General features: G+C 38.2%; 2 protein-coding genes across 4 annotated transcripts; one reads left to right on the top strand and one right to left on the bottom strand.

Annotated features, from left to right (window-relative positions):
- Positions 1 to 1,506: 1,506 nt before the first annotated feature.
- LOC149015631 (uncharacterized) lies at positions 1,507 to 18,033 on the bottom strand. 3 transcript variants are annotated; one of them, XM_089154922.1, is made up of 11 exons: positions 17,802 to 18,033; positions 17,059 to 17,293; positions 13,575 to 13,685; positions 10,825 to 10,936; positions 10,589 to 10,667; positions 9,870 to 9,948; positions 5,890 to 5,952; positions 4,909 to 4,998; positions 3,397 to 3,439; positions 1,861 to 2,056; positions 1,507 to 1,788 (listed from the first exon to the last, which is right to left on the bottom strand). In XM_089154922.1, the coding sequence occupies exons 2-6, from the start codon at positions 17,257 to 17,259 to the stop codon at positions 9,924 to 9,926; spliced, it is 528 nt and encodes a 175-aa protein (XP_089011048.1). In that variant the 5' UTR covers positions 17,260 to 17,293; positions 17,802 to 18,033; the 3' UTR covers positions 1,507 to 1,788; positions 1,861 to 2,056; positions 3,397 to 3,439; positions 4,909 to 4,998; positions 5,890 to 5,952; positions 9,870 to 9,923. The 3 variants fall into 3 exon arrangements, with proteins under 3 accessions (XP_089011048.1, XP_089011049.1, XP_089011050.1); XM_089154923.1 differs by lacking the exons at positions 10,589 to 10,667; positions 10,825 to 10,936; XM_089154924.1 differs by lacking the exons at positions 4,909 to 4,998; positions 10,589 to 10,667; positions 10,825 to 10,936.
- Positions 18,034 to 18,315: 282 nt separating this feature from the next.
- LOC149015630 (uncharacterized) lies at positions 18,316 to 18,945 on the top strand. Its single transcript, XM_089156565.1, has one exon. The coding sequence runs from the start codon at positions 18,316 to 18,318 to the stop codon at positions 18,943 to 18,945; it is 630 nt and encodes a 209-aa protein (XP_089012691.1).
- Positions 18,946 to 27,082: the final 8,137 nt, after the last annotated feature.

Below are 27,082 nucleotides of genomic sequence, written 5' to 3'. Positions count from 1 at the left end.
TATGGAGATGACAATTTTTTTCTTATTTAATTTGGATTAATTTTTTCCCCCTGTTAAGGGTAATATATAATTTTATGTAAGTGTAACTACATAATATAAAACATGGCAAAACCAAAACTTTATGAGAGTACCAAATTAAACAAACCACCACCACCAACAACTTGATGTACTGGGTCCAATGTTGCATGATCCTATAATTGAAGATAAGAGGTCCGACGAATACTCAATTTAATTAGGGTCTCATTCATGCACCTGGCTAATGTCAACCTCTTGGATCTCTTTTCATTTATAGCCAACCTGCCATTGGGTATAAATCTAGAGTCCATGTTTTGTTATTGGCATTGCAGCGAGTGTGCAGAGAAGTGAAGGAAGTGAAATTAAATGGAATCAAAGTCTTGGTAAAATAATCAAACACTTGATCATTTAGTAGTGTTTAACTCATATGAGTTTTGTATTGTGCCTTCATTTTTTTTAAATCCCATAGCTACCATTTAAGGGACTGTAGATGACCTCAATACCCTTTTTATCAATCAAGCAAAACCCTTTAATTTATGATGATGTTTAAAACTTTAAATGTATGTCCTTATACCTTTCCTTCTCCAACTGTATACGACTGAACCATTGTACAAGGATGCCCATCTCTTCAATTGTTTTCAAGGTCAATCTCTATATCAATAGATTCATTTTTGCCTTGAATTTCATTTTTGTTTTTCCATTTGAGTTTTCAATTTCATTTAATGAGTATTGGAGATTCAATGAATTGGTGAAGAAGGTAACTTCATAGAAAGGGCACCAGAATTCACTGGAGGACGTGCATGCATAATTTGAGTGCAACTTTATAATTGTACATATGCTCACCCGCTCTAAACCAATCCTATGAAAGTTGGTGAAAACATCTGTGAGCATCACTACAAAAAAAGGCATTTTTGACGTCGCCAAAAACCCATAAACCGTCGCCAAAAATATTGGGCGACGATTTCCTACCGTCGCCGTTGACGTCGGCTATATCAGCGTCGCGGAAAATCTGCGACGGTTTTTTGGGTGCGACTGGGAAAATGGATTCGGCGACGGTTTCTCTATAACCGTCGCCAAAAATTGGATTTTCGGCGACGGTTACTTGTTAACCGTGGCAGAAAATGATTTTGTTTGTTAGTATTTTTAGAGATGGTTTTAGATAAACCGTCGCCAAATATCCAAATTTGGCCGACGACTTCCCATATAACCGTCGCCATAAAAGGGACTTTTCGGCAATGATTGCTTGTTAACCGTCGCCGAAAGTGACTTTTGAATAGTATTTTATCGCATTTTTAGCGACGGTTCATTATATAACCGTCGCCAAAATTACAACAAACAGACACCTAAAATGACAAATAACATTTAAAATTATCAAAATCCTAATATATATATATATATATATATGCACTATTTTTTATGTACCTAAAGAAAAATATTGTATAACAATCAATCATTATATAATACAATGAAAAATTGTTACAATTGATCTGAAGTACATGAACCCCTACCAATTCCAAATGAACAAAAATATATAATATGTTACTACAACGAAAGGAGAGGGAAAAAAAATATTAGTATTTTTACAAAGCTTGGTTTGAAAATGACTGATGTTTCTTGTTATATCAACATATTCTTGACAGTGCTAAGTGTCTCTACGAACTTGGATATCAGTTGTATCAAGTTCATACCCTCTGGCTACACAGATCAGCTTTCTCATTCACTTTTGTATCAATTCAAGTTTCTAGAGAATAAAATTGGATTCATTTTCCATACCTGAAACACACAAGGAAAAATCAGATGATTTCATATAGAATCCTGACCACTACATGCGTTAGAAAATGTTACCTTTAATGAAAGAAAGTGATGAACCACCTGATGCAGCAGCATTATTGGAACCAGATACAATGTGTGTATTATCATTTCCTGGAACCTTGAGATTGAAGACATGAATAGTGCCCTTGTCACTTGACACAGCAAGCCGCTTTGCAGAGGAAGAGAAAGCCAGGCTATAGATCTCTGCCCTATCAGCACCCCTACACACCTGCATCATATATCCAGTGAATGACAAGGCCCAGAAAGCATGTAAAAATATACCAAATGATGAAAACCAACATTTGAAGTACAAACTCCCAAAGAAAATTTATACCAACACCAGACATAAACTGAAAGAACCTGCCACAATTATCTATCCAAAGTCAATAGAGCCTCTAAGAAATGAATTTCCAAAAAACAGCCTCTAAATGTTGTATATGCTCCCCTTCTTGTCCATCATCAAGTGTATACTAGGAAGTTGAAAAGTTTCAAGTACTCTACAAGATTTCTAGAGATCTCCTAAGAGTTGGCTCTTAACAGTGCCTGCATCATTTTTGAAGGGTGGAATATCTCAAGCAATTTGGACCCAAAGAATAATGGGCTGCATTCTTATCATCAAGGATTTGTTGATCCATTGATGCAGATTTTGTGTTTATAGGTACTAGCCACACAACTAATGTAACCACGCATCACTAGTATACACCATCAACTAGTATACAATACTCAAAATGTAACAACCAAAAGTACAGTGAGAAATCAAGCATCACAAGCTCAAAATTGAGGAAGAGCAATATTCTACACCCAAAAAACACCGAATGGAAATTATATGGCCAAATAAATGAAAACAAGCAGCAACACTTTAGGTATTAGTCGGAACCACAAAGAACCCTATATACCCAAGGCAATGTCCTGTTACTTTCTTTAAAGACTGGCAATTTTCAGTAATAGAGATTTAACCCAGGAATGGAAGTACATGCAAGAAGAGACTCAGATTGTACGACACCACAAACATTTAAATTATAATTTAGTAACTACAGAGAACTCTCAAGGATAAAGACCAATGCCTTAGCCATCCTCCCAGTCAAAATACCAATGTTAGTTATTCTCTTGATGTTTGCCTTGAAAAAGCAGGATCCCCTCCCTCACCACGCCCAATCCCCACCCCCACCCCCCCCCCCTCCAAAGGAAAAAACAAAGAAGAAGAAAAGAGCACAGATTTCACTAAAAACAAGTAGAAATTGATTTTCTTACAATCCTATGAAAATTGCTTATTCTTTTCCTTTTCCTATGAATTATCATCATATTTCATGAAGAATTTTCATATCTTGGGAGATTTCATGAAGAATTTTCATATCTTGGGAGATTTCATGAAGAATTTTCATTCCTTGTGGATCAACTTTGGTATAGAAAGCATCCCAAGTGCACCACCCAAACCAATCTAAGTTGTCTAGGATCTATTTGGTTAAATCATTGAAAAAGAAAATGCAGGTAAAACATTGCTCAATTGTTCATCCTTCCAAAGTCCAATGTAGAACCAAGTACACAAGTAAAATATTAATTTATGCTTACCTTGTTAAGTAAACTGAATGTGTCGTTGTGTTTTTCCAATATCCTACACCAATTCACAATTGATATATAAGATGTCAACTCTGGAACTTATGAAAAGGCTAAAACAGCACAAGACAAGATATTAGGTAATCTTTTGTGAAGAAAAAACCGTCACTACAAAAAAAAAAAATATTGTATAACAATCAATCATTATATAATACAATGAAAAATTGTTACAATTGACCTGAAGTAGGAGGCATTAGTCATTTTCCCTGTCTACAGCAACCACTTTCAGTGATTTGGTTGAAGAGGCAAATTTCAAATTTTGGAATTCATTGGTGATGAACCAGTTGCCATCATGAGTGATTACATGAGTGCCACCAATATATCATACTATCTGGTGGAACTCCTAGGAAAAAAGCATGTAAACAAATTGCCAAAATGTCAAAGAATGTTAGTCCCTTTTCTTTTAGAGATAAAACATGCTTTGAGTTAGCACTCATATTCATAGACAAGGCCTAATCATGTGACAGCTAGCACTTGGCTGCTGTCCTCTCAGGGACGCCAAAGACTTAGGGAGTGTACATGATGGAAAACAAACTAAGTAGACCCACCACCAAAGCCTTCTTTTAAGGGTCAATTACTTTCAAGACCACTGCTAATAATGCCTAGCCTCCTTGGAAGAAAAGTATTGTCTCTGCTACTAATGATCCAGCTTAGAATATAGTCACTAAAAACTAATTGATGAAACCAAATAAATAACTCAGCAACCAAGATCAGAACCATGTAGACATTAGATAAATAAATCAAGAAATACATAAAACCCCATCACTACCAAATACTAACTTGGTAATGAAAACGAGAAAGCAAAGTGAGATCTTTGTGGTGAAGATACAGAAAAGGATCAGAGCAGGGATACAGGACAATGATGAAAACCTAATCCTGTTTTAAAGGACCCAGAGAATAAGATCATAATGTAAGTTAGAATGGATCTTGGCCAGCTTGCACAAAACCTTTGGGTAACCAACTTAAGTATGAATAAACCTTAGATGGTGGAATTGTATAACGCCTTCTATAGCTAAACAAAGGTACTTAGGCTAAGGAGCACCATGCTGCTTATCACACAAGACAGAACATTAGACTGTAATCCAAGTCATTATTTTCCCTAAAGGTGCCTTTTCCATATCAAAACGGTAAGAACAACAAAACTGATTATATTAAATCCCTACTATTTGGTGAATTTTGATCCAAAACCATAAACCAAGGTTCAGAAAATAGCCAACATGCAAGAAGTGAACAATATCAAGCAGACATTTTGTGCCATTGCATCCTCATGGTCATCTATATCTGAACCACATTCTTGTTTCATATGGTCACCTTCTTTCTCTTGTAACTAAAATTGTTATCACTAACAAGATCTTACATTGTAGTCTTTCAATATTGCAAATCCGTGTTCTCGTGGGACAACTAGGCAAATAATAGTACATCTCATTAATGTGACAAAAAAAAATTAATAATTTTGTAGTAACTGACCTATTAATCAAGTCTTGGGCCTCACATGACAAGTCACTTGAAACAGAATGCCAAAGAATTTTCTCATTTAGGATGTTCTTCAAAAATTATCTTGCAAACAAAAAATAGTCAAAAGGTTAATAGAACTCCCAATAGCTTGCTCTGTCCATTTCCTTTATACTACATACAAATGATACTCCAAATTCTAAAATACAATATTAGAAAATCTCAAATATCAATGAAATCAAGGTGCCTAACAATGAAGACAGGGGAAGGGGAAGGGGAACTCTATGTTGGAAGGTCTGCAAAGACAGGGGAAGGGGAACTCTATGTTGCACAGGGGCAGAACAGGGCTTAGGGAAGGGTTGCGATGGGGGGGGGGGGTGGGGGCTGGACTTCCCTGGGAATGACCTGAATTGGATTCAGTAGCTGGAAGACTGATTTTACTTGCTGAAACTAGTGCTTGAATGCTGTAGACGAATGCTGGAGTTGCAGAACTGAATTGAGAAAATCTAAAAACAGAGAACTAGTGATGTAATCCCAGAATTAGGGACTAGTTTCAGGACCTTGTATGCAAGTTGCAGCAGCCAATTGGAAGGTTTAGGGTTTTGGCTAGGGCTGGTAGTTGGTCTAGGGAGTTGAGAGGAGTGTCTCTCTCAAGCAAAAAGCGACGTTCAAAGGAAAATTTCTGATTCAGTAAATCATTGGCTCAACTGAGTGATTTTATATATATAACCATGATGTCTAACATAACTTTCAAACCCAAACGAGGACATGAAATCAAGGTGGTCAAGGTGTTGTCGCCTAACATAACTTTCAGAGCTGAATGGGCATAAAATGACTCTTTTATTAGCTATTTATCTATGACTAGATTCTCTTTATCACCTTATGTACCAAATCCTAACTACAGTCATCCATAAAAAAAAAACAATTAAGGTATTTCTCCATTCAAATCACTAAATTACCAAACTAAAACAAAAATATCTCAACAAATTAACATACTTGAAGTTTGGCTGCTTTTGCTTTATGTAAAGCCTTCAGCATCTTCATCTCTTTCTCTTTAGCCTGCGATGTTAACATTAAATGGTCACTCAACAGGAATGAAACAAGGTACATAAAGTTCATTGTAGGAACAAAACTATCATCCATCATAGAATCCATGAAACCCATAAAAGAAGGTTCATCATGTGTTTCACTCTCATCATGTAACACTGTGTTAACTTGACTAATTGAATGTGAAGAAAAACATTCCCTATGGAAACTCCATAGTGTATAATTCCATAAAATTCCATCAACCACCATATGTTCATATACTACATCTCTAGTCATCCATAGTTGGTTTCCACATTTCACACACGGGCAAAGGATTCGATCTCCCACAACAATTAATGAAAATACATGCTCTATAAATTTCTTGACTTCATCTTTATACTGTAAAGACAAACGAAAATTTTGGATCTTTCGACTTTCCAATCCATTGCCTAGGCATAGTTTCCCCACACTTTATAAATTTGTTGAAAAAGAGTGAAATGTAAGAAAACCTGTTGAAAGAAAATCAAGAAATTAGATAGGTATGGTTTAGTAGCGGTCTAGAAAAACACTAAGAACCAACAGTTCATTGGAAACAACCCGAACCCAACAAACAGCCCAACCTAAAGCCCCCAAGCTGCAATAGCACAAACAAAAAATAAGACATATCTCATGACATTGTTCTTGTGGAGGCCCTAGGTAGAAGGCATGGTGATCTTGTTTCCAGGCTCCGTGTTGAGGGTGCTCATTGGTTTTTAGGCTGGCCGGATCCTATTCTTCAAAGCCGGTGGTCTGAAATATCTCATGTCCGTTTGCATGACTCTCTCACCGAGGACACAGCCTGTTGGGTCACTAATACTAATGGTGTTTTTTCCCTTTCTTCTGCTTACCTTGCTGCTCGCCCTCCTCTCCTTGAGGTTCCATGGCATTCTGTGATTTGGTTCACTCATGCGCACCCTCGGTTTAGCTTTATTAGTTGGTTGGCTGCACTTGAACGCCTTCCTACCAAGCTTCGTATCATCTCATGGAATCACCAGGTTGATACTCGATGTCTTCTATGTGGCTTGGAAGATGAATCTCTGTCCCATCTCTTCTTTAGCTGCAATTTTTCTAGCTTGGTTTGGTCTACCATTTTGAGGTTGAATGGCTACAACTATTGCCCCAAAAGTTCTTGGCAAGAGGAACTTCAATGGGTGGTCGATCACTTCTGTGGTAAGAGCCTTTCTGCCCAAGTCAAAAAATTCATTTTTTGCTGCTCAATTTACAGAATATGGGCTGAAAGGAATTCTCGCATGTTTGGGAAGCCCACTTGTAGTCCATCTTTCCTAGTGCGCAAGATCTTGATAGACACCCGGAGAAGGTTTTGTGAACTTGATGCTCATGTCCCTGATTCGCCCCAAATGCGTTCTTTGTTTAGTAATTGGGGGATCCAAGTCCACTTTAATGTCAAAATGCCGAAAGCTTTGAGATGGGAACCTCCTGATGTGGGGTGGATCTCCATTAATTGTGATGGTTCCATTCGTAATGGACTTGGTGGCATGGGTGTTTTGGGACGTAACTATAAAGGGAAAGTCATCTTTGCTTCGGCTGGTGCCTTCCCAGAAAATCACATCCTCTTGATGGAGTTATCGGCTATTCGACTGGGCTTGCAGCGTGCTATCCACATGGGTATTCGGTGTGTTCAAATCAGATCTGATTCCAGAGAAGCCATCTTGATGATTCGTAGAACTCATCGTTCCCCTTGGTTCGTTGCAGATCTCATTCATGAGATCACTTCCTTGCAGCGACAGTTCACGGAGTGTGTGTTCATGCATCATGTCCGGGAGTTAAACTATGGCGCAGATTTTTTGGCTAGCCTCCTTCTTGAGGCGTCGTTGATCCATTTTGATCCAGGGGGAATACCTTCTGCCCTCACGGATATTGTCCGTGATGATGTAGAGGGAAAGATTTATTATCGAATGTAATTTTTGTACATTATTTTTCTAATATAATCAGCTACCTATTCCAAAAAAAAAAAAGACATATGAAGAAGAAAAGTAAGGAGATATAATACAAGCTAATAAGGAATATTCTAAATCTAGAACAAAACAACATAATGTTATATGTTTTGCTACAGTACAAAAATGTACCTAGTTAATTAAGCAATCAATTTTGTTATTCTAATCTACAAAAATGAGTTTTTTTGTACTGAGTGTAAAGTAAATTAAGATCTATTTGATTATGAGTAACAGATCAGTTTGCACCTGCTCCAGCACAAGCAGCTATCACCAATACAGTAATCACTTGAGAGAGAGAGCAATCGAAGTTTATAATAAAAATTTAATTATGTACCCATCAAGAATAAAAGAAATTCGCAATCCGCTTAAGCCACCATACCAAATCAAGCAAAAACAGGATAAAGTAAGTCAATCGATGATGAAGGAAGAGAACAATGCCCAAGGAAATCAGACAAAGGATGCTTGCAGCAACATTTGCATATGCAATTAGAACAACAAAAAAATCCTGCAAAAAAAAAAAAAAAAAAAAAACCAAAAAATTAGAACAACTAAAACAGGGGTTTTCTCTCTTCTTCTTTTTTTTCCCCCAGCTAATTGGAGAAGGTGGTTTTCAAGGCTCAAAGATGGCTTGTCTTTCAATCTGATTACTGTAAAGCCTGCTTTTTACATTTCAAAAGACAATGAATGAACTGGGACACGCAGATTTTACCCAAGTCTAACAGCGTGCATTTTTCTTGGTAATAGGCTCAAAACCAAGACATATATGAAATTAAATTAACCAAACATCATTTAAGTAAATGAAATTAATTCATCTACTTGAGATATTACTCAAATTAAGTATATATGCCTCTATTATTCACCCAAAAACAGAAAGTTAAAAAAAATCCTAGAAGGATAAGAATCTCTCACTCCCCCCGGGTTGGTGCGAATTTCAACTTTAGATGCTGGGATTCTTTCAGAATCTAAAAACCCCATAAATCCTAGTATAGTAAAACACTGCCGAAAACCCAAAGTGTAATAAAACATTCATGTGTTCTCAAGTTGAAAAATCATTTCCATCAAGTGCACTTCTAAATAAAATTTATGCCCAGGTTTCATCGACTCAGAGAAATCAAAGTATTCTCATGATTCTGAGGTTACTGAAAAAATCAAAGTATTCTCATAAACCAAGAACAAATACTGAAAAAATGCAGCAAACCTATCTGAATTAAACTTGCCTAAGATGAAAGGAAGCATAGAGACACAAATAAGTGAACTTTCTTACTGCCAAAACAGTGTCTTAGGCATCTGTCAAATACATAGCAACAACTATACATATCTAACATTACCAAATTTATCGGTTCAAAGCTTTGATCATCTTCAGAAACCAAGCTTTGATTATCTTTAGAAAATGTTTTTAAGTGTAGAACTAGTAATAAAGGAGTGGAAATCCAACATTTCTGGTCACACACGGCTCTTAATGTTCATGGCTTGATATTGAGTCGAGAGACACAGGTGTACCATTGCCAGGTTTGGGGAGCCCTCCCCCTGGTAGGGTTACTTATATTTTCAAGCATTTCTCATGTCAAGTTAACCTCTGCTCAGCCTCTCCAGGTTTATCACTCTTTTAACTTTTTTGGGGAAGGTTGAACATTATTGTAAATTCAAATACTTTTGGCTACAACTCAAATACTATATTCCTGCCCATTAACACATTACCAATTGTAAAGTTCTTTGAGGTAAACCACGGAAAACAAATGCTGCTATATTCAACTTGATAGGATGCTACAAGAGTGCATATGAACACAAGAAATAAGAAGCAGAAAAATAATAGAGGAAAAGAATTGAAGACATGGCATCTGATTATGTACCAGAAACCAAACTTACACAACAACGTCGCCACCTATCACCGAAAATTCAATAGACAAGCATACAGTTTAGCATAGCAGAGTGGTTGATGAGTGGACCAACAAATACCTGTGATAGCAGAAGAATGATGATAACCAGCAGAAATTTGTATCACATTCTTTTTCAGCCCTGAAACTTCATCTGACTCCTGCAAAATCCTAGGAAGGATTAGTAAAAGAGTCAATAAAAACTACAAAGAATTGTTAATACAATTCGGCACAACTTATTCTTTTTGACTCTAGTGTCAATAACCAGAGTTGAGTAATTGTGATGAAAATCTATACCTGAATAGATGAATTAGAAAGCTATATCACTTTCACTACCAGTCCTAAGATTTTCTTCTTTTTGTTTCCCTGACAGTTTGCATCCTAAGAATTTTCATACTTGAATCTTATATATCCTATCAGGTACAAGTTTCAACTTATTAAGTAGACAACACTAATATTCCTCAAGGATAAAACGGATAGGTTAGACAATACAGCAATTATGTGTAACAGATTAACCTAGATGAGAACAAATGAAGCTGGGATATTAAAGTTCCCATGTCCCACCGCTACTGGTTACAAGAAATAGCAGCTATGTCGAAGATAAATATGAAATATGATTTGACCATGTAATCAAACATGCAAGTTCGAACAGGGGTTGAAAATTCCCGAGTCCAAATTGAAATAGCCTGGAATCCCCAAATCTGACAAAATCATCACCGCAAGTGTTATAACTCAAGTAATACAAGGTAATACTTCATAGTGCAAGCAAAGAGGGAATCTATTCAACGAATTCTTGCTTACTTGTTACCACATTCAGGCACCGACACGGCGCCTCTCTTAAGAGGTGATGCCGCCTTAGCTACCCCTTGCTTGCTTTTCACTACACGAAAGTAAAAATTATACAAAAAAAATTAAGAAACCAATCTGCAATTTGATAAACAAATTTTAGAAGGATACAGAGATGAGAACCTCAAATCTCACGAATCTAAAGCAAAATAAAGATTAAAACTAACGAGACAAACGTTTGAGAGACCTACGAGCTAAGAGGGCTGGAGAGATAGCGTGAGCGAGAGAGACCTGCGAGCGTGAGCGACCAGAGGCAGAGATAGCACGAGCTGGAGGGAGAGAGCGATAGCTGTGATGGCGATACTGCAAAACAAAGGGAGAGAGGGAGAGGGAGAGGGAGAGAGCATGAGTGAGAGGGACAGAGAGACCAGTCAGGAAATGAAGACTAGTTAGGAAATGAAAACGGGAGAATGAAAAGCTTGAGGACGAAGAGTATATTTGATATTCAGCGACGGTTCAGAAAAACCGTCGCCGAAAATATGATTTTGCTACATTTAATAAAGAAATGTGGCCAATGTAAGACTTTTCAGCGAAATAAGAATATCTGCCATATCCTATTATTTGGCTACGGTTAGTGTAAACCGGGATTTTTATTTGCAGCAGCAGCTGCCTGCTGCTGCCGATGGCCCTGATTTTACCATGTCATCGAAATTTAAATGGATGGGTGAGATTAACTAATATGGGTTTATGTGTAAATACTGATTTTTTTTCTTTTCACATTCTAAGGGATTATATTTTATCAATTTACAACCTTAAGTCCCTCATTCACCCGATACCCAACACCCTATCTCTCTCATTCATACCGACGCTGCTATTTGGGAGCACGATTCCGAGAGATACAGGGCATGCCGGTGACATAACTCCGGCCGTTGAAGGTCAGCAGTCCTCGAAGATTTATCGTCTTCAAGAATTGTTAGATTTGGTGAGTTTTGAATCCATTGTTATTGCCTTATTGGTATTCACTGTTTCCTCTGATTTCCTACGGTTGAATCTAAAGTTTGGATCAGAGACTAGAAAGACATGATCTGCTAAGCATTCGGAAAAATCTAACCCATGAATTGAATCAGAGTCTAAGATCATATATTCATTTGGCGGTAAAAAAAAAAACTGATTTAAACAAACAAACCCATTTCATTTCGACACATCTTAACCCTTTAACCTCATCCGTAAACAAAACCATAAACCAGAAGCAAAAAATAAAAACAAGAAACCCAGAAAGAAATTCACATTGACTCGCCTACTAGAATCCATGTGTTGAGTTTGTTTATGGAGATGAAGAAGCAGGATAGAACCCAAGGAAGAGATTTTAATCCCCTCGTTTCGCTATCAGAGAAGAGTAGAACGATGAAAGCCATAAAACAGGGCAGAAGGAAAGCGAGGGAGGGAAATCGATCCTAGAATTCCACTCGTGGAAGACAGCAAGAGTTGAGAGAGAGAAAAAAAAGCAGCCACAGAGTTGAAATGAGAATTGGGAAATCCAACGGGTTCGTGTTCTTCTCTTTTCTCGTCTTTGTCACCATTCATCTTTTCCTTTTCTCTGCAAAACTCTCCACCTGTAGTCCTCTTTGCAGATAGAAATTATAATTTTACTGTTTCAAAATTCAATCAAGAACTTGTGATCAACCGAACGGAACGGAATAAATGGAGGAAATCGTGGGGGAAGAAAGTTGGGTTTTCCGTTTATCATTGAATTAATTCAACTTTCAATAGTGAAAGGGTTTGGTCTTTTCACGCGATGCTGGCTAGAAGACGATGAATCGCCGAGAACTGCTGACCTTCAATGGCCGGAGCTATGTCACCGGTGTTTCTCTCCGAAATAGCAGTGTCGGTGTGCCAAGTTTGAATTGAAGAAAGGGTTTTGGGTATCGGGTGAATGGGGATGTAAGGTTGTAAATTGATAAAATTTAACCTCTTAAAGTGTAAAAACAAAAATCAGTATTTACACATAAACCCTCATTAGTTAAATCTCGACCATCCAATTAAATTTTGGTGATGTGGAATAATCAAGGCCATCGGCAGTAGCAGGCAGCTGCTGCCACAAATAAAAATCTGTGTAAACCGTCAAGGAAAATGTTTGTATTTACAGTTTCGGCGACGGTGTTGCTACAAACCGTCGGGAAATATGTTTGGATTTAGGCATTTTATGCATTTTCGGCGACGATTTATAGCAAAACCGTCGCCGAAAATACTGATTTCCTTACGGTTGGACTAAGTGTCGCCTTATTGTTATTTTCGGCGACGGTTTGTTATAAACCGTGTCCTACGTCAAATGGGCATACCGATTTTCCTAGGAACATGATTATTTGGCGACGGTTTTCTAATAACCGTCGGGAAACTCTACATTTGGCGACGCTTGAAAAAAAAGCGTCGCCGAAAATGGGTTTTTTTATAGTGCATGTATCTTCCCTAAGGATGTTGATACACTTCTTAGCTCTATCGGGGCCAGTGTTTCTGTGCTTTACAGCCCTAAAGATCTATTAATACATTGATCAAGAAGTCCTAATATGAAAGGCTGTACATTGTGACAGATGGCTCCATTTCTGGACTGGTTTTGTGGAAGGAGGGCAATTAAATTAAAGCCCACCGCAGAATCATAGAATTTGTGCAGGTATTGGTGACCATTTGATTGACTAAGATCTTTTAACCAAAGTTTAAAGATCAGTTAGAACCTTCATAAAAGACTTCAGTTAAGTATCTTGGTTAAATCAGAGGAATGTACATAATGTAAGGAATTTTGTATCTGTATCTTGGAAAAATATTATATTGGGTATGCCCTTCCTTTTCCTTTACAAGTAATTAAAGAAACCTTTCCCTTTTTCGGCATATTATTAAATTTGAATGAAAATTATTTAGATAAACTTTAGCAAATGTTGTATTTGACATGAATAATGTGCAAGAGATCAGAATCTTTTTCTATGTCAACTGTATTTTCTTTGCTTACATCCCATGAAGGGAAGTCCTTCTTCCAGAAAGGAATCTCATCATTTGGAGAAGGCCAACTAAATCCTTCAGGTATGGGGCCACAAGAAGCTGTTTTCTTCTCCAGCCTCACCTGCAAAAGCACATAAGAAGACAAGGAACTTAACACCATACTAAGTTTTCAGCAATACATTCTTGTCCTTCTCATGAAGAACGTAGTTAGAGTCAGAGAAACACTACCAACTAGAAAGTGAATCATGAAGGACAAGTTAGGCCAGTGCAAAGAATATTATCTAGTTACATTGGCTCTATTCTCTTAGCAAAAATTGCTGGGGTACGAATTGTACGACTGCATAAGGAAATTGCCCTCCCCCTCAGACACTGATTGTGTGGAAGCCTTCAGCACCGGGTTCACACTCCATACTGGCTTTGTTCTCTCAGTCATGTTCTTTACGGAAGTATTATCCTCATCTTCCCAACACTCCACATTTCTCCGAACTAGTTAATCCCCAGGAAATTACCTAGCAGAATCAATTCTGAATATTTGCTTGCTTACCATCATATATATTGTATCATTCAATGCCTCACAGAGACAACTTGTGAATATGTATCACGTAGAACACTTGATCAGCTGGATGCGTCTAGCTCAAGTTACATTGTTAAAGAGTATGGCTGGACGATCTTACTACCTAAAATAAAAGTGTTAAGCAACAGAAATAGAATTGCTTCTGCTAACTAATTAATGTGATCAAACTGGAAGAATATATGAAGATGGCAGACAAATTTCTTAAAAGCGAGAAGGCTGCAAGACTTGCACAGGCTGAACACCATGCTTGCTAGATGTATGGAAAGAGCTACCACAAGTGGAGAGAGGTTGACACAAGAGTAAAGATGGTCTGGAAAAGAAATGCTACAGGCCAGTTCACTACCAAATCAATTTGGGAATCCATCACAAGAACTCAAGATTTTGGCACGTGGAAGGTGGTTTGGTTCACAAATAACATTCCAAGGCTAGTCATTCAGAGCTTGGAAATATTCTAGAGATGTTTAACCAAAATGGAAAAGCTTGGCTAGAAGAAATATCTCAGTGCAATGACAATGTTGCCTTTGTTGGGCAGGAAGAGAGAGTAGAGACCACCTGTTCTTTCTCACTTCATTGGTACAGGGTAGCATCCATAAGATGCTCTACAATGAGGGAGGAAAAGGATTGGAGACATAGCCACTGCATTATGGGTGAATGTATACATATGCAGAGGAGACAATAGGTCTTATAGCTAAACTGGTTATTTGTTCAACCATTCAGCACCTTTGGAATGAGAGAAATTTCAGAATTTTTAGAAACAAGTCAAGGACAAAAAAGCAGATTATTGCAGAATGATAGCTGATGACAAGACAGTTTTAAGCTATCCCATTACTAGTGAGGAAACCCTAAGGCCTCTTATAAAACTGAGAAATGGAGCATACAATTGAATGGAAGACAAAATGACAAGCTTGCTCCTTGTTTAGACCTCTGCAGATATGGTTGCATAGCATTCTGATGGGGCTTTAGTAAATTCAGCAGCAACTTATGAAGGATTGACAAGAAGGGAAACAGCAGCACCAGTAGTGGCTTTTGCAGGAAAGGAAGAAGAACTATCAGTGCTAGTAATGGAGACGCAAGCGATTCATAAATGACTACAGATCTGTTGTCAGAAAGGATCTTTAGACATCTCTATAAGATTAGACTCAAAGTTAGCAATTGACATAATCAATGGGAGAACCGAGGGGTCTTGGAAAGTAAAATCTCTAAGAGGGGAAATTCAGAAGCTTGCAGCCTTCCTTCATGATAAGTAATTTGTGCAAATGTGGAGGGAACACAACCAACTAGCAGACTACATGACAAATATTCAGCTGGGCATGCCCAATTGAAGTGGGAACCTATAGAATTAGCTAGAGAATTAAAGAAGCTTACCCAAAAGTATGTGAAGTATATTAGAGGCTCTTTCTCAGATTTTAGGGGGAGGGGTTCTCTCTTTGCAAGAGTCTCTTTCTTCAGTTGGGTTTCTCAAGAGACTTCCTTCTGTACCTTATCCATGTCTAATACAAAAATCACTTATTCAGAGGGAAAAAAAGAAGGAATAATGTAGTTGTAAAAGTTGTGTTATTGTTTGTAAAAAGAGCTGAAGTGAACCAGACCAGGGAAGTTGGCCAGCACCCTGTGGCCATGCCAGCAGCCCAGGAATTTTCAGCCAGCATAGCAGCATTTTGGTCATTTTGGTACCCCTAGCCCAACCCAATTTGACCTATGTAGAACCAGAATTTTATTAGGCTCTGTTCTTAATTTCATTTTGTTATTGAATTAGTTCCTGCTAAGTTGTTAAAGAGTCCTAGCCTAGTTAGGAGTCCTACTTAGAGAAAGATTCTTGTAGTTGTAATCCAAATTCTACTGGGAGACTAGTCCTACTGTTCTTGTGTAATTCAGATCATTCCAGGATGAGACGAGAGAGTCTTAGTGGAGTAGGAGTCCCAAGTAAGAAGTCCTTTTACATTTGCAATTTGTATAATTAAGAGTCCTTGCTGAGTCCTTCAATGTAAGGCTATAAATATAGCCCCACACTTGTAAACAAATCAGTTTTGATGATTAATAAACTTGATTGAAGGACATATCAAATGGAGTCGTAGGTTTCCAAGGGAGGAAACCTGCAGCAGCCTTGAGCATTCTAATTTTTCTGCAATTTTCGACTCTCTCATCTTCAACAAGTAATGTTTCCCACCCCTGCCCCTACCCTTCCCCCTTCTTTCCCCATTGCAACCCTAACTCACACCCTCTCTCTCTTGCTTGTGGCATCCATATCTCCCTCCCCCAAATCCTTAACCCTAGTTTCTAGATTTCTTCTCCCTCTGTCGCATCGTATCTAAAACTCCTCCCCCATCCCTATGGCACTTCATCATTTTCACAAAAGCCTAAAAACTATAACCTTAATTCCCGTACCACCTTCTTTTAATTTTCTGGAATTTTCAGATTTCCCTAGAGACCCAAAATTCAAGGTTAGATCTTCACCAACCTAACCGTAAGATCTGTCCTAAACTTTGAGAACCTCATCCCCCAACCCTAGTGATCTTCCCTCCCTATTTCAGCCCTATCAGACCAACCAACCCCTTGGACTTCTGGAATTCAAGCTTGAAACCCAAAACAGCAAAGTTTGAGTATGTGTTTCAATAAATCCTAGCCTCTAAACCCTACCTAAATCTATTTTCTCTTCTCTACAAGCCCTAACAATCCTAATCAGCCCCTACACCATAAGGGCAGGGTTTCAGGAACCTTAACTCTTACTGCTGAATTCAATTGATTGAATCTGTAAGCTGATCCCCCAATTTGGGGGTTACATCAATATCCAATCCAAAGGTTCCAGCTGCTTCTTAGCTGAAAAGCCTTGCAAGTGAATCCTAATGATAAACACACTGTGGTAATCATAGATCAACATACATATGTACCATAATAAGCCCATACGAGGAAAAAAAAATACCTCTTCAGAGAGACGACAATTGACAGTTGACTGAAAGTCACTATTATGAACTGCCTGAATCCCAAATGCAAGCCCATTGTGCCTGCAACGATTATATAAGACACGCCAACTACTTGAATCATGTTGACCCAATATGCATCTGTTAAGTTTCATAAAGGGATTTTTCTGAACCAAGCTAGGAAATGCATCCATGATAATCATGATAAAATCAATTCTTCACAGGCTTTCAGATAATCTGCAAAGACAGAACAGATCAAAGACAAACAATTCAGCAACTAACTTTGTGTAACACTAAAGGTAGCCCAAGAAATCAGGACTGGTTAGAAATAAGAAAACAAAAGCAATAACAAGAACAAGTAAACAAGGCTCCTTAGAATGTAACACAACTTTTCTTTCTTTCTTTTTTTCTTTTAAGGAGAATCTCATTATTATTTCAACCGCTTAGACTTTCAAGGTATTCCATTTCTGATCCGCGACTTATGAGGAAAACCCCATAACCATCATAAACCCTTGGATCAAATCAATCAATCAAGTTTTTCTTTTTCTTCTTTCCTCAATTCTTTTCAAGTTTGTATTTGATAAAAGAGAGGAGAAAAATGAAATACCCAACTCAGAATTCTTATCATTGAACTGAAATCCAAGTGCTTTCTAGTGTCTGAATGAATTCATCTCTTATTCTACTTTGTTCAAATTGTCTTTTAAGTTAAACTAGAAGCAGAAGCCAATTGTCAATGAAACGTTACCTGAAAAGTAGAATCTCCGGCTAAAAGAAGAAAATTCACTCAATCCCCGGGAATCGAGAGACACTTGAGATCGGAATTTGGTGATTAGAGTCCAAGGAGGAGAGTGTCAACAAGTGTGAAGAGTGAGAGTGAAGACAAACGGACAACTTTGAACTAGAAATTTGTTCACGTTGGGTTCCAATAATATGAACCGTTGGATCTGAATCGTGTCTTATATGATGTTTGAAACGAATCTCCGCCACAGCTTAGGACTTAATCACTTAACCACTTATCAGTTTGTTAGTAGGATTACCTAATACCACTAGGACTAGGAGTCTTATCTAGTCTTATATATAACTGGCGAGCTCCTTCTCTTACTATCATATCTTGCCATTTTTCCTTTTCTTTTTTCTTCGTTTTGAAATTCTCGGATCACTCAATCATGCCTCACTTTCTGCGTCAAAGGCCTCGGGCAATAATTTCATCACTCGGTTCCCGATTTCAAGAGAGAGAGAACACTGTTGCTGAACCTAAAATGAGAGTCAACTTCTATTTCGTGGTTGAACGTAAGGATGTTAGGGCAACATTCCCAGACGATGATGGCTATTCAATTATTCTTGATGAGCAGACAACTAATCTGTCACCGGTGAAACAATTGGACTTTGAGTTTGATAGCCTGTTTATCCCTCAAGTTAGTAAGTGTCATATCCACACTATGCTTACAGAACTTGAGATCCCTACTTGTTTCGTTGAGAGATTGAAGGATGAGATATCTACATTTGCTTCTGAAGAGGCAGAGTTCCACAAAACCGACAAAGATAATGGAGAGTTGAAGATCGTCATAATTATTGATGTCTGTTTGGTTGAATATGTAGATTTTTGGCAAGAACTTAGAGAATTTGAAGCCAATTTGAATGAAGATGAAGGTTTTAGCTTGCTTCCTGCTTCAAAATCTTCGATTGAGGCTTTGGAGATCAAGAAATTACAGGATACCTCTTCTGAAGACTTGTGTATGATTTGCATGGATGATTACGTGGGAGGAGCTGACATCATAAAGTTGGAATGTTCACATTTTTTTCACAGCCAATGCATCATCAAGTGGTTGGAGTACAAGAATTCATGCCCATTATGTCGCTTTACAATGCCAGAACAATCTGAATCTTGATTTCTTATGGTCTAAGTAGTACCTTGTAACGACCTTACTTGAACAAGATCTGTTCTATATGGCCGTACCACTGTATTATTTTTTTGAGTTGTAAGTACCTTGTAAGTTTTAGTTACTTGTGACTAGAACAATAACTGTCATGGTTTGTTTGAATCTTGAATCTTGATTTTGTAAGTTGTTACATATTAATGAAATCAAATATATTTTTTTTGCGTCTTATATGTGTAACCGTCGTTATTTTTTTACTCGCGGTTACAGAAAGGAAAGTGAGTAAACAACGGTTGATTTTTGCCGGCGGTGAGAGAGTAACGTCTTTTTGCAACACATCGTCTCTCTGAAAACTATGCTTCTTAAACGAGTTACTCATCTAAAGTATCGGCATTTAACTCATCAAATCTTTTCTTTACTCCATCAATTTATGATTTATCCATATTCGCTGGAGCTGGATTTCCAAGAATTCAATCTTATCGACTGCTTCAATCGTATCCAAACGAGTTACTCATCAATTTTTTTTTTCCTTTTTTTTTTTGAATTCAATTTTTGAATTCAAGTTTTTTATTTTGAATTCAAATTTGAATATTGTAAATTATAAATACATAAGGAAGCGTTTGTTCCACAATTCCCTGGAATCCACTTCTGTAGGGAATCATGAGTCTGTGGAATTAGGTTCTATTGAATCATATTTGTAAAAAAAACCTATTTGGTTACCCTGATTCTAGAAAGTGAATTTGTCTGAAAAACCATTTGGTTACCCTGATTCTGAAAGTGAATCTGTTGGAAAAACTATTTGGTTACCCTAATTCTAAAAGTGAACATGTTTGAAAAACTATTTGGTTACCCTGATTCTGTGGGTAGATTCAACTTGAATCATTTTGAACAACCATTTATTACTGGGTTGAGCGCTATGGAGATGACAATTTTTTTTCTTATTTAATTTGGATTAATTTTTTCCCCCTGTTAAGGGTAATATATAATTTTATGTAAGTGTAACTACATAATATAAAACATGGTAAAACCAAAACTTTATGAGAGTACCAAATTAAACAAACCACCACCACCACCAACAACTTGATGTACTGGGTCCAATGTTGCATGATCCTATAATTGAAGATAAGAGGTCCGACGAATACTCAATTTAATTAGGGTCTCATTCATGCACCTGGCTAATGTCAACCTCTTGGATCTCTTTTCATTTATAGCCAACCTGCCATTGGGTATAAATCTAGAGTCCATGTTTTGTTATTGGCATTGCAACGAGTGTGCAGAGAAGTGAAGGAAGTGAAATTAAATGGAATCAAAGTCTTGGTAAAATAATCAAACACTTGATCATTTAGTAGTGTTTAACTCATATGAGTTTTGTATTGTGCCTTCATTTTTTTTAAATCCCATAGCTACCATTTAAGGGACTGTAGATGACCTCAATACCCTTTTTATCAATCAAGCAAAACCCTTTAATTTATGATGATGTTTAAAACTTTAAATGTATGTCCTTATACCTTTCCTTCTCCAATCGTATCTGACTGAACCATTGTACAAGGATGCCCATCTCTTCAATTGTTTTCAAGGTCAATCTCTATATCAATAGATTCATTTTTGCCTTGAATTTCATTTTTGTTTTTCCATTTGAGTTTTCAATTTCATTTAATGAGTATTGGAGATTCAATGAATTGGTGAAGAAGGTAACTTCATAGAAAGGGCACCAGAATTCACTGGAGGACGTGCATGCATAATTTGAGTGCAACTTTATAATTGTACATATGCTCACCCGCTCTAAACCAATCCTATGAAAGTTGGTGAAAACATCTGTGAGCATCACTACAAAAAAAGGCATTTTTGACGTCGCCAAAAACCCATAAACCGTCGCCAAAAATATTGGGCGACGATTTCCTACCGTCGCCGTTGACGTCGGCTATATCAGCGTCGCGGAAAATCTGCGACGGTTTTTTGGGTGCGACTGGGAAAATGGATCCGGCGACGGTTTCTCTATAACCGTCGCCAAAAATTGGATTTTTCGCGACGGTTACTTGTTAACCGTGGCGAGAAAATGATTTTGTTTGTTAGTATTTTTAGAGATGGTTTTAGATAAACCGTCGCCAAATATCCAAATTTGGCCGACGACTTCCCATATAACCGTCGCCAAAATTACAACAAACAGACACCTAAAATGACAAATAACATTTAAAATTATCAAAATCCTAATATATATATGCACTATTTTTTATGTACCTAAAGAAAAATATTGTATAACAATCAATAAAATAAAAACAAGTTTTAAAAATAAAACCTTAAAACCTAAATAGAAGCATAAAAACATAAAAAGAACAAGTATGGGATGCAGAAACCAAGGAACCAAATCTCGCTGGGTTCGCCTGGTTTGCCGCCTGGCAAACCAGGCCAATCAAGCTGCCAGAGCAAAGAAGCCGATTGCAGCCTTGCAGGTAAGAGGTAATACTTGTCCTCAGTTTCTTTCTCTTTCTCTCTTTCTTTCTTTCTTCTTCTTCTCCTTCAACTTGAGCGCTTGATCTCGATACAGATCAACCGAAGCGGCCAGGTCTCAAGTTCGCGCAGTTCGGCGCCGAGTGCTTTTGGGGAATGGAGCTCGCATTTCAACACATTGAAGGGGTGGTGAAGACGGAGGTTGGATATTCACAAATCACAGGGTCACGTTCCAGATCCCTCATATGAACTGGTTTGCAGCGGAACCACCAACCATGCCGAGATCGTCAGGGTAGCACCGCCTCTGCTACTTCTGTTTCTTTCTCTTTCTCTTTCTCTCTTTCTTCTTCTTCTTCTCCTTCAACGATCGGGATAGAAGCGGAAAATTTCGTTTGATTCGATTTTCCGGCGACATTTTAAACATCTCGTTTTGCCCCCTGGTTTCGGTTCGCCATTGGGCGAGATCACCGAATTTCGGCGAAATTAAGTTCTATGGCAGAAACAAGTAAAAAATGGAAGCTATAGTTTCTAAAACATTGTAAGTCTACCTAAATTAACCTCAAGATTTCTGTTCTGTTCATTTTGTTACTATTTTTTTAATATCATTTTAGTTAAGTTATGTGTTTGTCTGTAGAATTGAGGCTTGCACTATAGTTTATTAGTGATCTAATGCTTCTAATAGCAGCACATATACTAAAACTGGCAGAATGGCACAAACTGTGCTAAATCTTGTTATCTTATCCACAAGTTATAGAGTTTGATGATTAACTAGCAGTTAAATTAGTTAAAACTCTAAGATTATGTATATAATACAGTTGAAGTTCAGACGATGGTTCATTATTTGCTGCGTTGCTAAATGAAAGCTTATAAAATTGTTACAAACTCTCTCAATATTTCACTTTGGACTGTCAAGATCACACTTGCTCTGTGTTTGGAGATGTAGGAGCTTCTTGAGTCTGAATCAGCACAAGCATGGTTTCCTGTTTCACTTCATTAAGGAAGCAATTCCTATCATATTGAAACTTGATCTACACTGAAGTGGACCTACTATCTATTCAAGTTTAATCGGTTGATGCTTCAACTGAAAATGCATTTTATTGTCCAGTGTTGTTATATGGAAGATTTCAAGCTGCAAGTTCAGTTGGTCATCAGTCCAATTGTTCATACCACTAATATCAAGGTGCAAAGGATCTAAAATATGCTCTGTATTTATTTCTGAAACATTTATCTCAAGTTGAAAGTTGTCCTTTTGAGCTACATTTGGAGTGGAAAGTTTATACAAAAACGATAGAGAAGTGAGAGAGAGACCTGGAACCATTGCAGTGAAGGCATACAGGAGAGTCAAAGAACATGAGTAGAGATGTTACCTTTTTTATGGATATCTTTTGCAGAAATGGGTGTGAAGCCAAATCGAAGCTCAGAAAACAAGGATGGAGCTCAACGAACCAGCAATGGTGCTCGACAACAACGGTCTATGGGTGTGAAGCCAAATCAAAGCTCAAAAAACAAGGATGGAGCTCAAAGAACCAGCAATGGTACTTGACGACGACGGTCTGCTCTTCTGAAGCCAAATCGAAGCTCAGGAAACAAGAATTGAGCTCAACGAACCAGCAATGGTGCTCGACGACGATGTTCTACTCTTGTGAAGCCAAATCGAACCTAAAAAAACAACGATGGAACTCAACGAACGACTACTGTGCTCGTTCTGAAACTGAACTGAAGACTTGCTCTGTGGAGAAGATGAGCCCTAGAGAAAATTTTCATACTTTGCGGAGAAGATGAGCCCTAGAGAAAATTTTCACACTTTGCGGAGAAGATGAGCCCTAGAAAAAAATTTCACGCTCTGTGGAGAAGATGAGCTCTAGAGAAAATTTTTTACAATAATGGTGATTCTACGGGAATCATCCATATTTATATTTGGGGTTGAATTAGGTGAGTCTGTTTGGAAACCACCTCAAGAGGTGGTTTTCAGTGGATTCGGTTTTTTAGTGTAAATTGTGGATTTCTGGTGATTCTTAGAATCACCTAGATTCCGACTCAACGTGTGAACCAAACAATTTATTTTATTGGAGTCATGATTCCAGCGAATTGCGGAACCAAACGCCTCCTAAGACTTACCCATCAAGGTAAGCAACCTACTTATCAAAATTAAAGTTTTTCTTTGCATTCTTTTATGGTATTAGAGCTAAGGTTTTGAGATTTTTTTTTTCTTCCCCCAAAACACTATATTTTCAATGGCCACTTGCTAACACTCCATTCCCCATTACCAATCTCTCCAACCTTGTTTTCGCCAAGCTTGATGGAGAAAATTATCTCATGTGGAGAGAACAATTAGAATCCATTTTTATTATCTGTGATCTTATGCTTCATCTTGATAGTACTGGATCAATGCCAAATCAAACTGTCACTATTGGAGAAACTCAAACGCCGAATCCAACATTTCAAACCTGGAGAAAGAATAATCATTTTGTTTGAGCATGCATCAATGCCACCCTCACACCGTCTCTTTCTTCTCATATTCTTGGCCTTCAAACAACGAAAGATGTATGGGATTCTCTTGCACAACTTTTTCAACAACAGTCCACTGCTCAAAGGACTTATCTTCGTAGTGACTTGCAGATGATCAATAAAGGAATGAGCACAATTACGGACTATCTTCACAAAATTAAGTCCATCACTGATTCCTTAGCGGCAATCAATGACAAGGTAAATGATTCTGACTTGGTAGCATATACATTAAATGGTCTTGGTTCAAATTATTTCACTTTCATCATCACTGTGGAAAATATTACCCCACCTGTTACCTTTACCGACCTAAGGGCCAAACTACTTACTCAAGAGCAACGGTTACTTTTTTAAAATGCTTGAAACAATGAATTGCATCAGATTTAAATCGTAGAGGATAAAACCAAGTAAATCGACTGAAATCATCAACAAAAATAATATATGTATTGAATCCACTAATTGACAAAGTTCTAGTGGGACCCCACAAATCACAATGAATAAGCTGTAATGGCTGAGTAGTTTGACTAACTGAAATAGAAAATGGTAATTTGTGATGTTTGCCAAGTTGGCAAGCGTCACAAATTTTATTGGATCCAAGTATTTCAAAGGAATTAAATAAGACACTATTTTTCAAATGAGTAAGTACTGTAGAATAAAGATGACTAAGCCGACGATGCCAAATATCAGAAGGAGCTTTATTTCCATAAAGAGCCAAAGGAGGCACAGTATTGGCCGAGAAAGAATAGGTGCCTTACTCTAAGGGTATGAATATTGTAGGTTGTAAGTGGGTGTACAGGATCAAGACAAAAAGTGATGGTTCCATTGAGAGATACAAGGCACGATTAGTTGCCAAGGGGTTCAACCAGCAAGCAGAAGTGGACTTTCATGAAACATTTAGTCCAGTTGTAAAGCCAGCCACCACTCGGACAGTATTAACTGTTGCACTATCAAAGTCATGGCCAATACATCAACTTGATGTGAAAAATACCTTCTTGAATGGCAACTTAGCAGAAAATGTTTACATGGAACAACCACAGGGGTTTGTTTCCACATCTAAACCAACACATGTTTGTCATCTACAAAAAGCAATTTATGGTCTCAAGCAAGCTCCATGAGCTTGGTTTCACATATTCAAAACATACCTTCAAGGAGAAGGTTTCAAGCAAAGCGTGGCAAACTCTTCAGGTTTCCACGTGGAACAATGTGCACCTGATATGAGGATACGGTCAAATACCAACTGTCGCACCAGTATTAAAAAAGAGAGTATTTCCAATTCCTTGGAAAAAGCAACCTGTACGCAAATACAAGGAAACATTTGGGCTTCGTCATAAAGAAAGAGCAGTTGGGAGATAAGGTTCAAGTGTCACAAAAGGTTCGGAAGAATCATCTCTCCCGAACGCATCTCTCTGATATCCCGAGCGTTCTCTTCAATTAAGATACAAGTTAATCTACATGATAAATTATCCCTGGGTATGATATGAGAAATTATTATGGCAATTATTGGAAGAGTTCGAGAAAAAGAAGACAAGTTTGTATTTCATTGTAGAAGACCGTGGGGTGCCAACCCTTAAAAAAAAAAAAAAAAAGAGAGAGAGATGGTTTCCTATTGTTCTTTCTCATTGTCGGCCAAAGGATCGTTGTCTGAGGTAGGCTTTTGAGTTTCTTCGGAAAGAGGCGGCGAGTCAGCAAGATACTTCTCAAGGTCTAGATCTGCTGGATAAGGATCCTCTTCTTCCAAAACCCAATCGGGGAGAGGTAGCTCAAGCTTCTCGAAGATTTCCTTATGACACATGCTACGAAAGGGAGTTGTGTCAAAGGAAGGGTTAGATTCAAGAATCTTTTTCCAAACATCATTTTGCCCCTCTCGATAAGCTTGAAGATTGAAGGAGCCCATCAGATCAATGAAGGGAACGCTGTTCAGATACTTCCGAATACAGTCCCTCCGAAGATCTTGTGAAAGATGTTTGGGCTTGCTAGGAACTGCCATCTTCTTCAGGCGTTCATTATCTTTGGCCTGAAGCTCGAGGCTCTCACCGAATGCGGTAGCATCATTTTTCTGCTTCTTGGCTTCACGTTCGGTAGCAGCAGCACGACTGACCGACAGGTCAAGTTCTTTCCTTAAAGAACTCATGGCCTCGTCATTCTTCTCCTTTGACTCTTCGGCTGCTTTCTTTAGCCAGTCTACTTCAGAACGGTCGGCAGGCATAAGGCCAAGAGAGCTCCACTCGGCAGCCTTCTCGGGATCCTGTGTGACTCGGTTTGTCCGCGTCAATGACCATTGGGGAACGAAGATCTCCTCAGAATCTTTATTCTTCTTGGATTTCTTCGAGGTAGAAGCATCGACCGAGTCATGCTTCCTTTTAGTTCGGACGGGAGAGGGAATTTTGACCTCTTCTACCATCGGTTTCGTCCCTCTCCCCGAAGCCTCAACCACTGGCTTCAGGTTTCTAATACCCTTGTAAGAAGGGTCTGGAGGCGGCACAGAGGCCACCTGTTTTGCAATCAATGCTCGAGGAGACCGTTGCTCTGCAGTTACAACTGCCTTGGCAGCCTTCACCCGAAGGTTGTCTGGATTCATTCTTAGAGGCACTACAAAGAAAGATGAAAGTCTGAAATGAAAAAGTTCGCATTACATTTAAGAAAGCGAAACGTGGCAGTTAGAAAGCTCACGTTGAGCCAACCCCCAGTATTGAAGAATGGAGTTGTATTCCATCTCATATCCATGTATCTCTTGATACCATGGAATTGACTTGATCATCCTGACAGCAGCTTTGTCTTCTTGGGATAGTTGAGGGACCCGGTTTCCCTCAGAGTATGAAGTATACAGTTTCCAGGTGGTCGGGAAGTTAAGATCTGATTGAGGCGCTCGGCAGAAAAAATACAGCTTGAGCCACCCTTTGTGATTGGAAAGGCAGGTTCCCCTGGCAAGAATGCTGCCCGACCAGTCAAGCTCAACCCAGCCAGGAGGATGGGAAAGAGAAAGAACATGAAAATGTACAAAAAGAGGAAGAGAATGTATGATGCCAAGGTCAAAGCATAAATCCAAGAAGCCGACGATGAGACGCCAGCTATTGGGAAGAAGCATTCCGAGACAAATGTCCTAGTGATTCAGAATAGCAGAAAACAAAGTATTGAAGAAGGGAAAGCGAACTCCGCTTTCTAGAGTATCTATGTACAGCGAAAATTCGCCAGGAAT

The sequence above is a fragment of the Hakea prostrata genome, chromosome 5 (assembly GCF_041222555.1).
Source record: "Hakea prostrata isolate BN-2017 chromosome 5, UWA_Hpros_2, whole genome shotgun sequence".
NCBI classification, from domain to species: Eukaryota; Viridiplantae; Streptophyta; class Magnoliopsida; order Proteales; family Proteaceae; genus Hakea; species Hakea prostrata.
The sequence above is the reverse complement of the archived record's forward strand: the minus strand, read 5'-3'. Positions and strand labels throughout refer to the sequence as shown.

Excerpts from the sequence above, each read along its gene's own strand:
- LOC149015630 (XM_089156565.1), top strand. The coding sequence starts at position 18,316 with ATGAGAGTCAACTTCTATTTCGTGGTTGAACGTAAGGATGTTAGGGCA.
- LOC149015631 (XM_089154922.1), bottom strand. The coding sequence starts at position 17,259 with ATGATTATCATGGATGCATTTCCTAGCTTGGTTCAGAAAAATCCCTTT. Across the intron at positions 10,668-10,824 it reads CTCTCCAGCCCTCTTAGCTC|TGAAAAGCAAGCAAGGGGTA; the intron begins GTAGGTCTCTCA and ends ACTTTCGTGTAG. Across the intron at positions 9,949-10,588 it reads GTGCCTGAATGTGGTAACAA|GAGTCAGATGAAGTTTCAGG; the intron begins GTAAGCAAGAAT and ends AGGATTTTGCAG.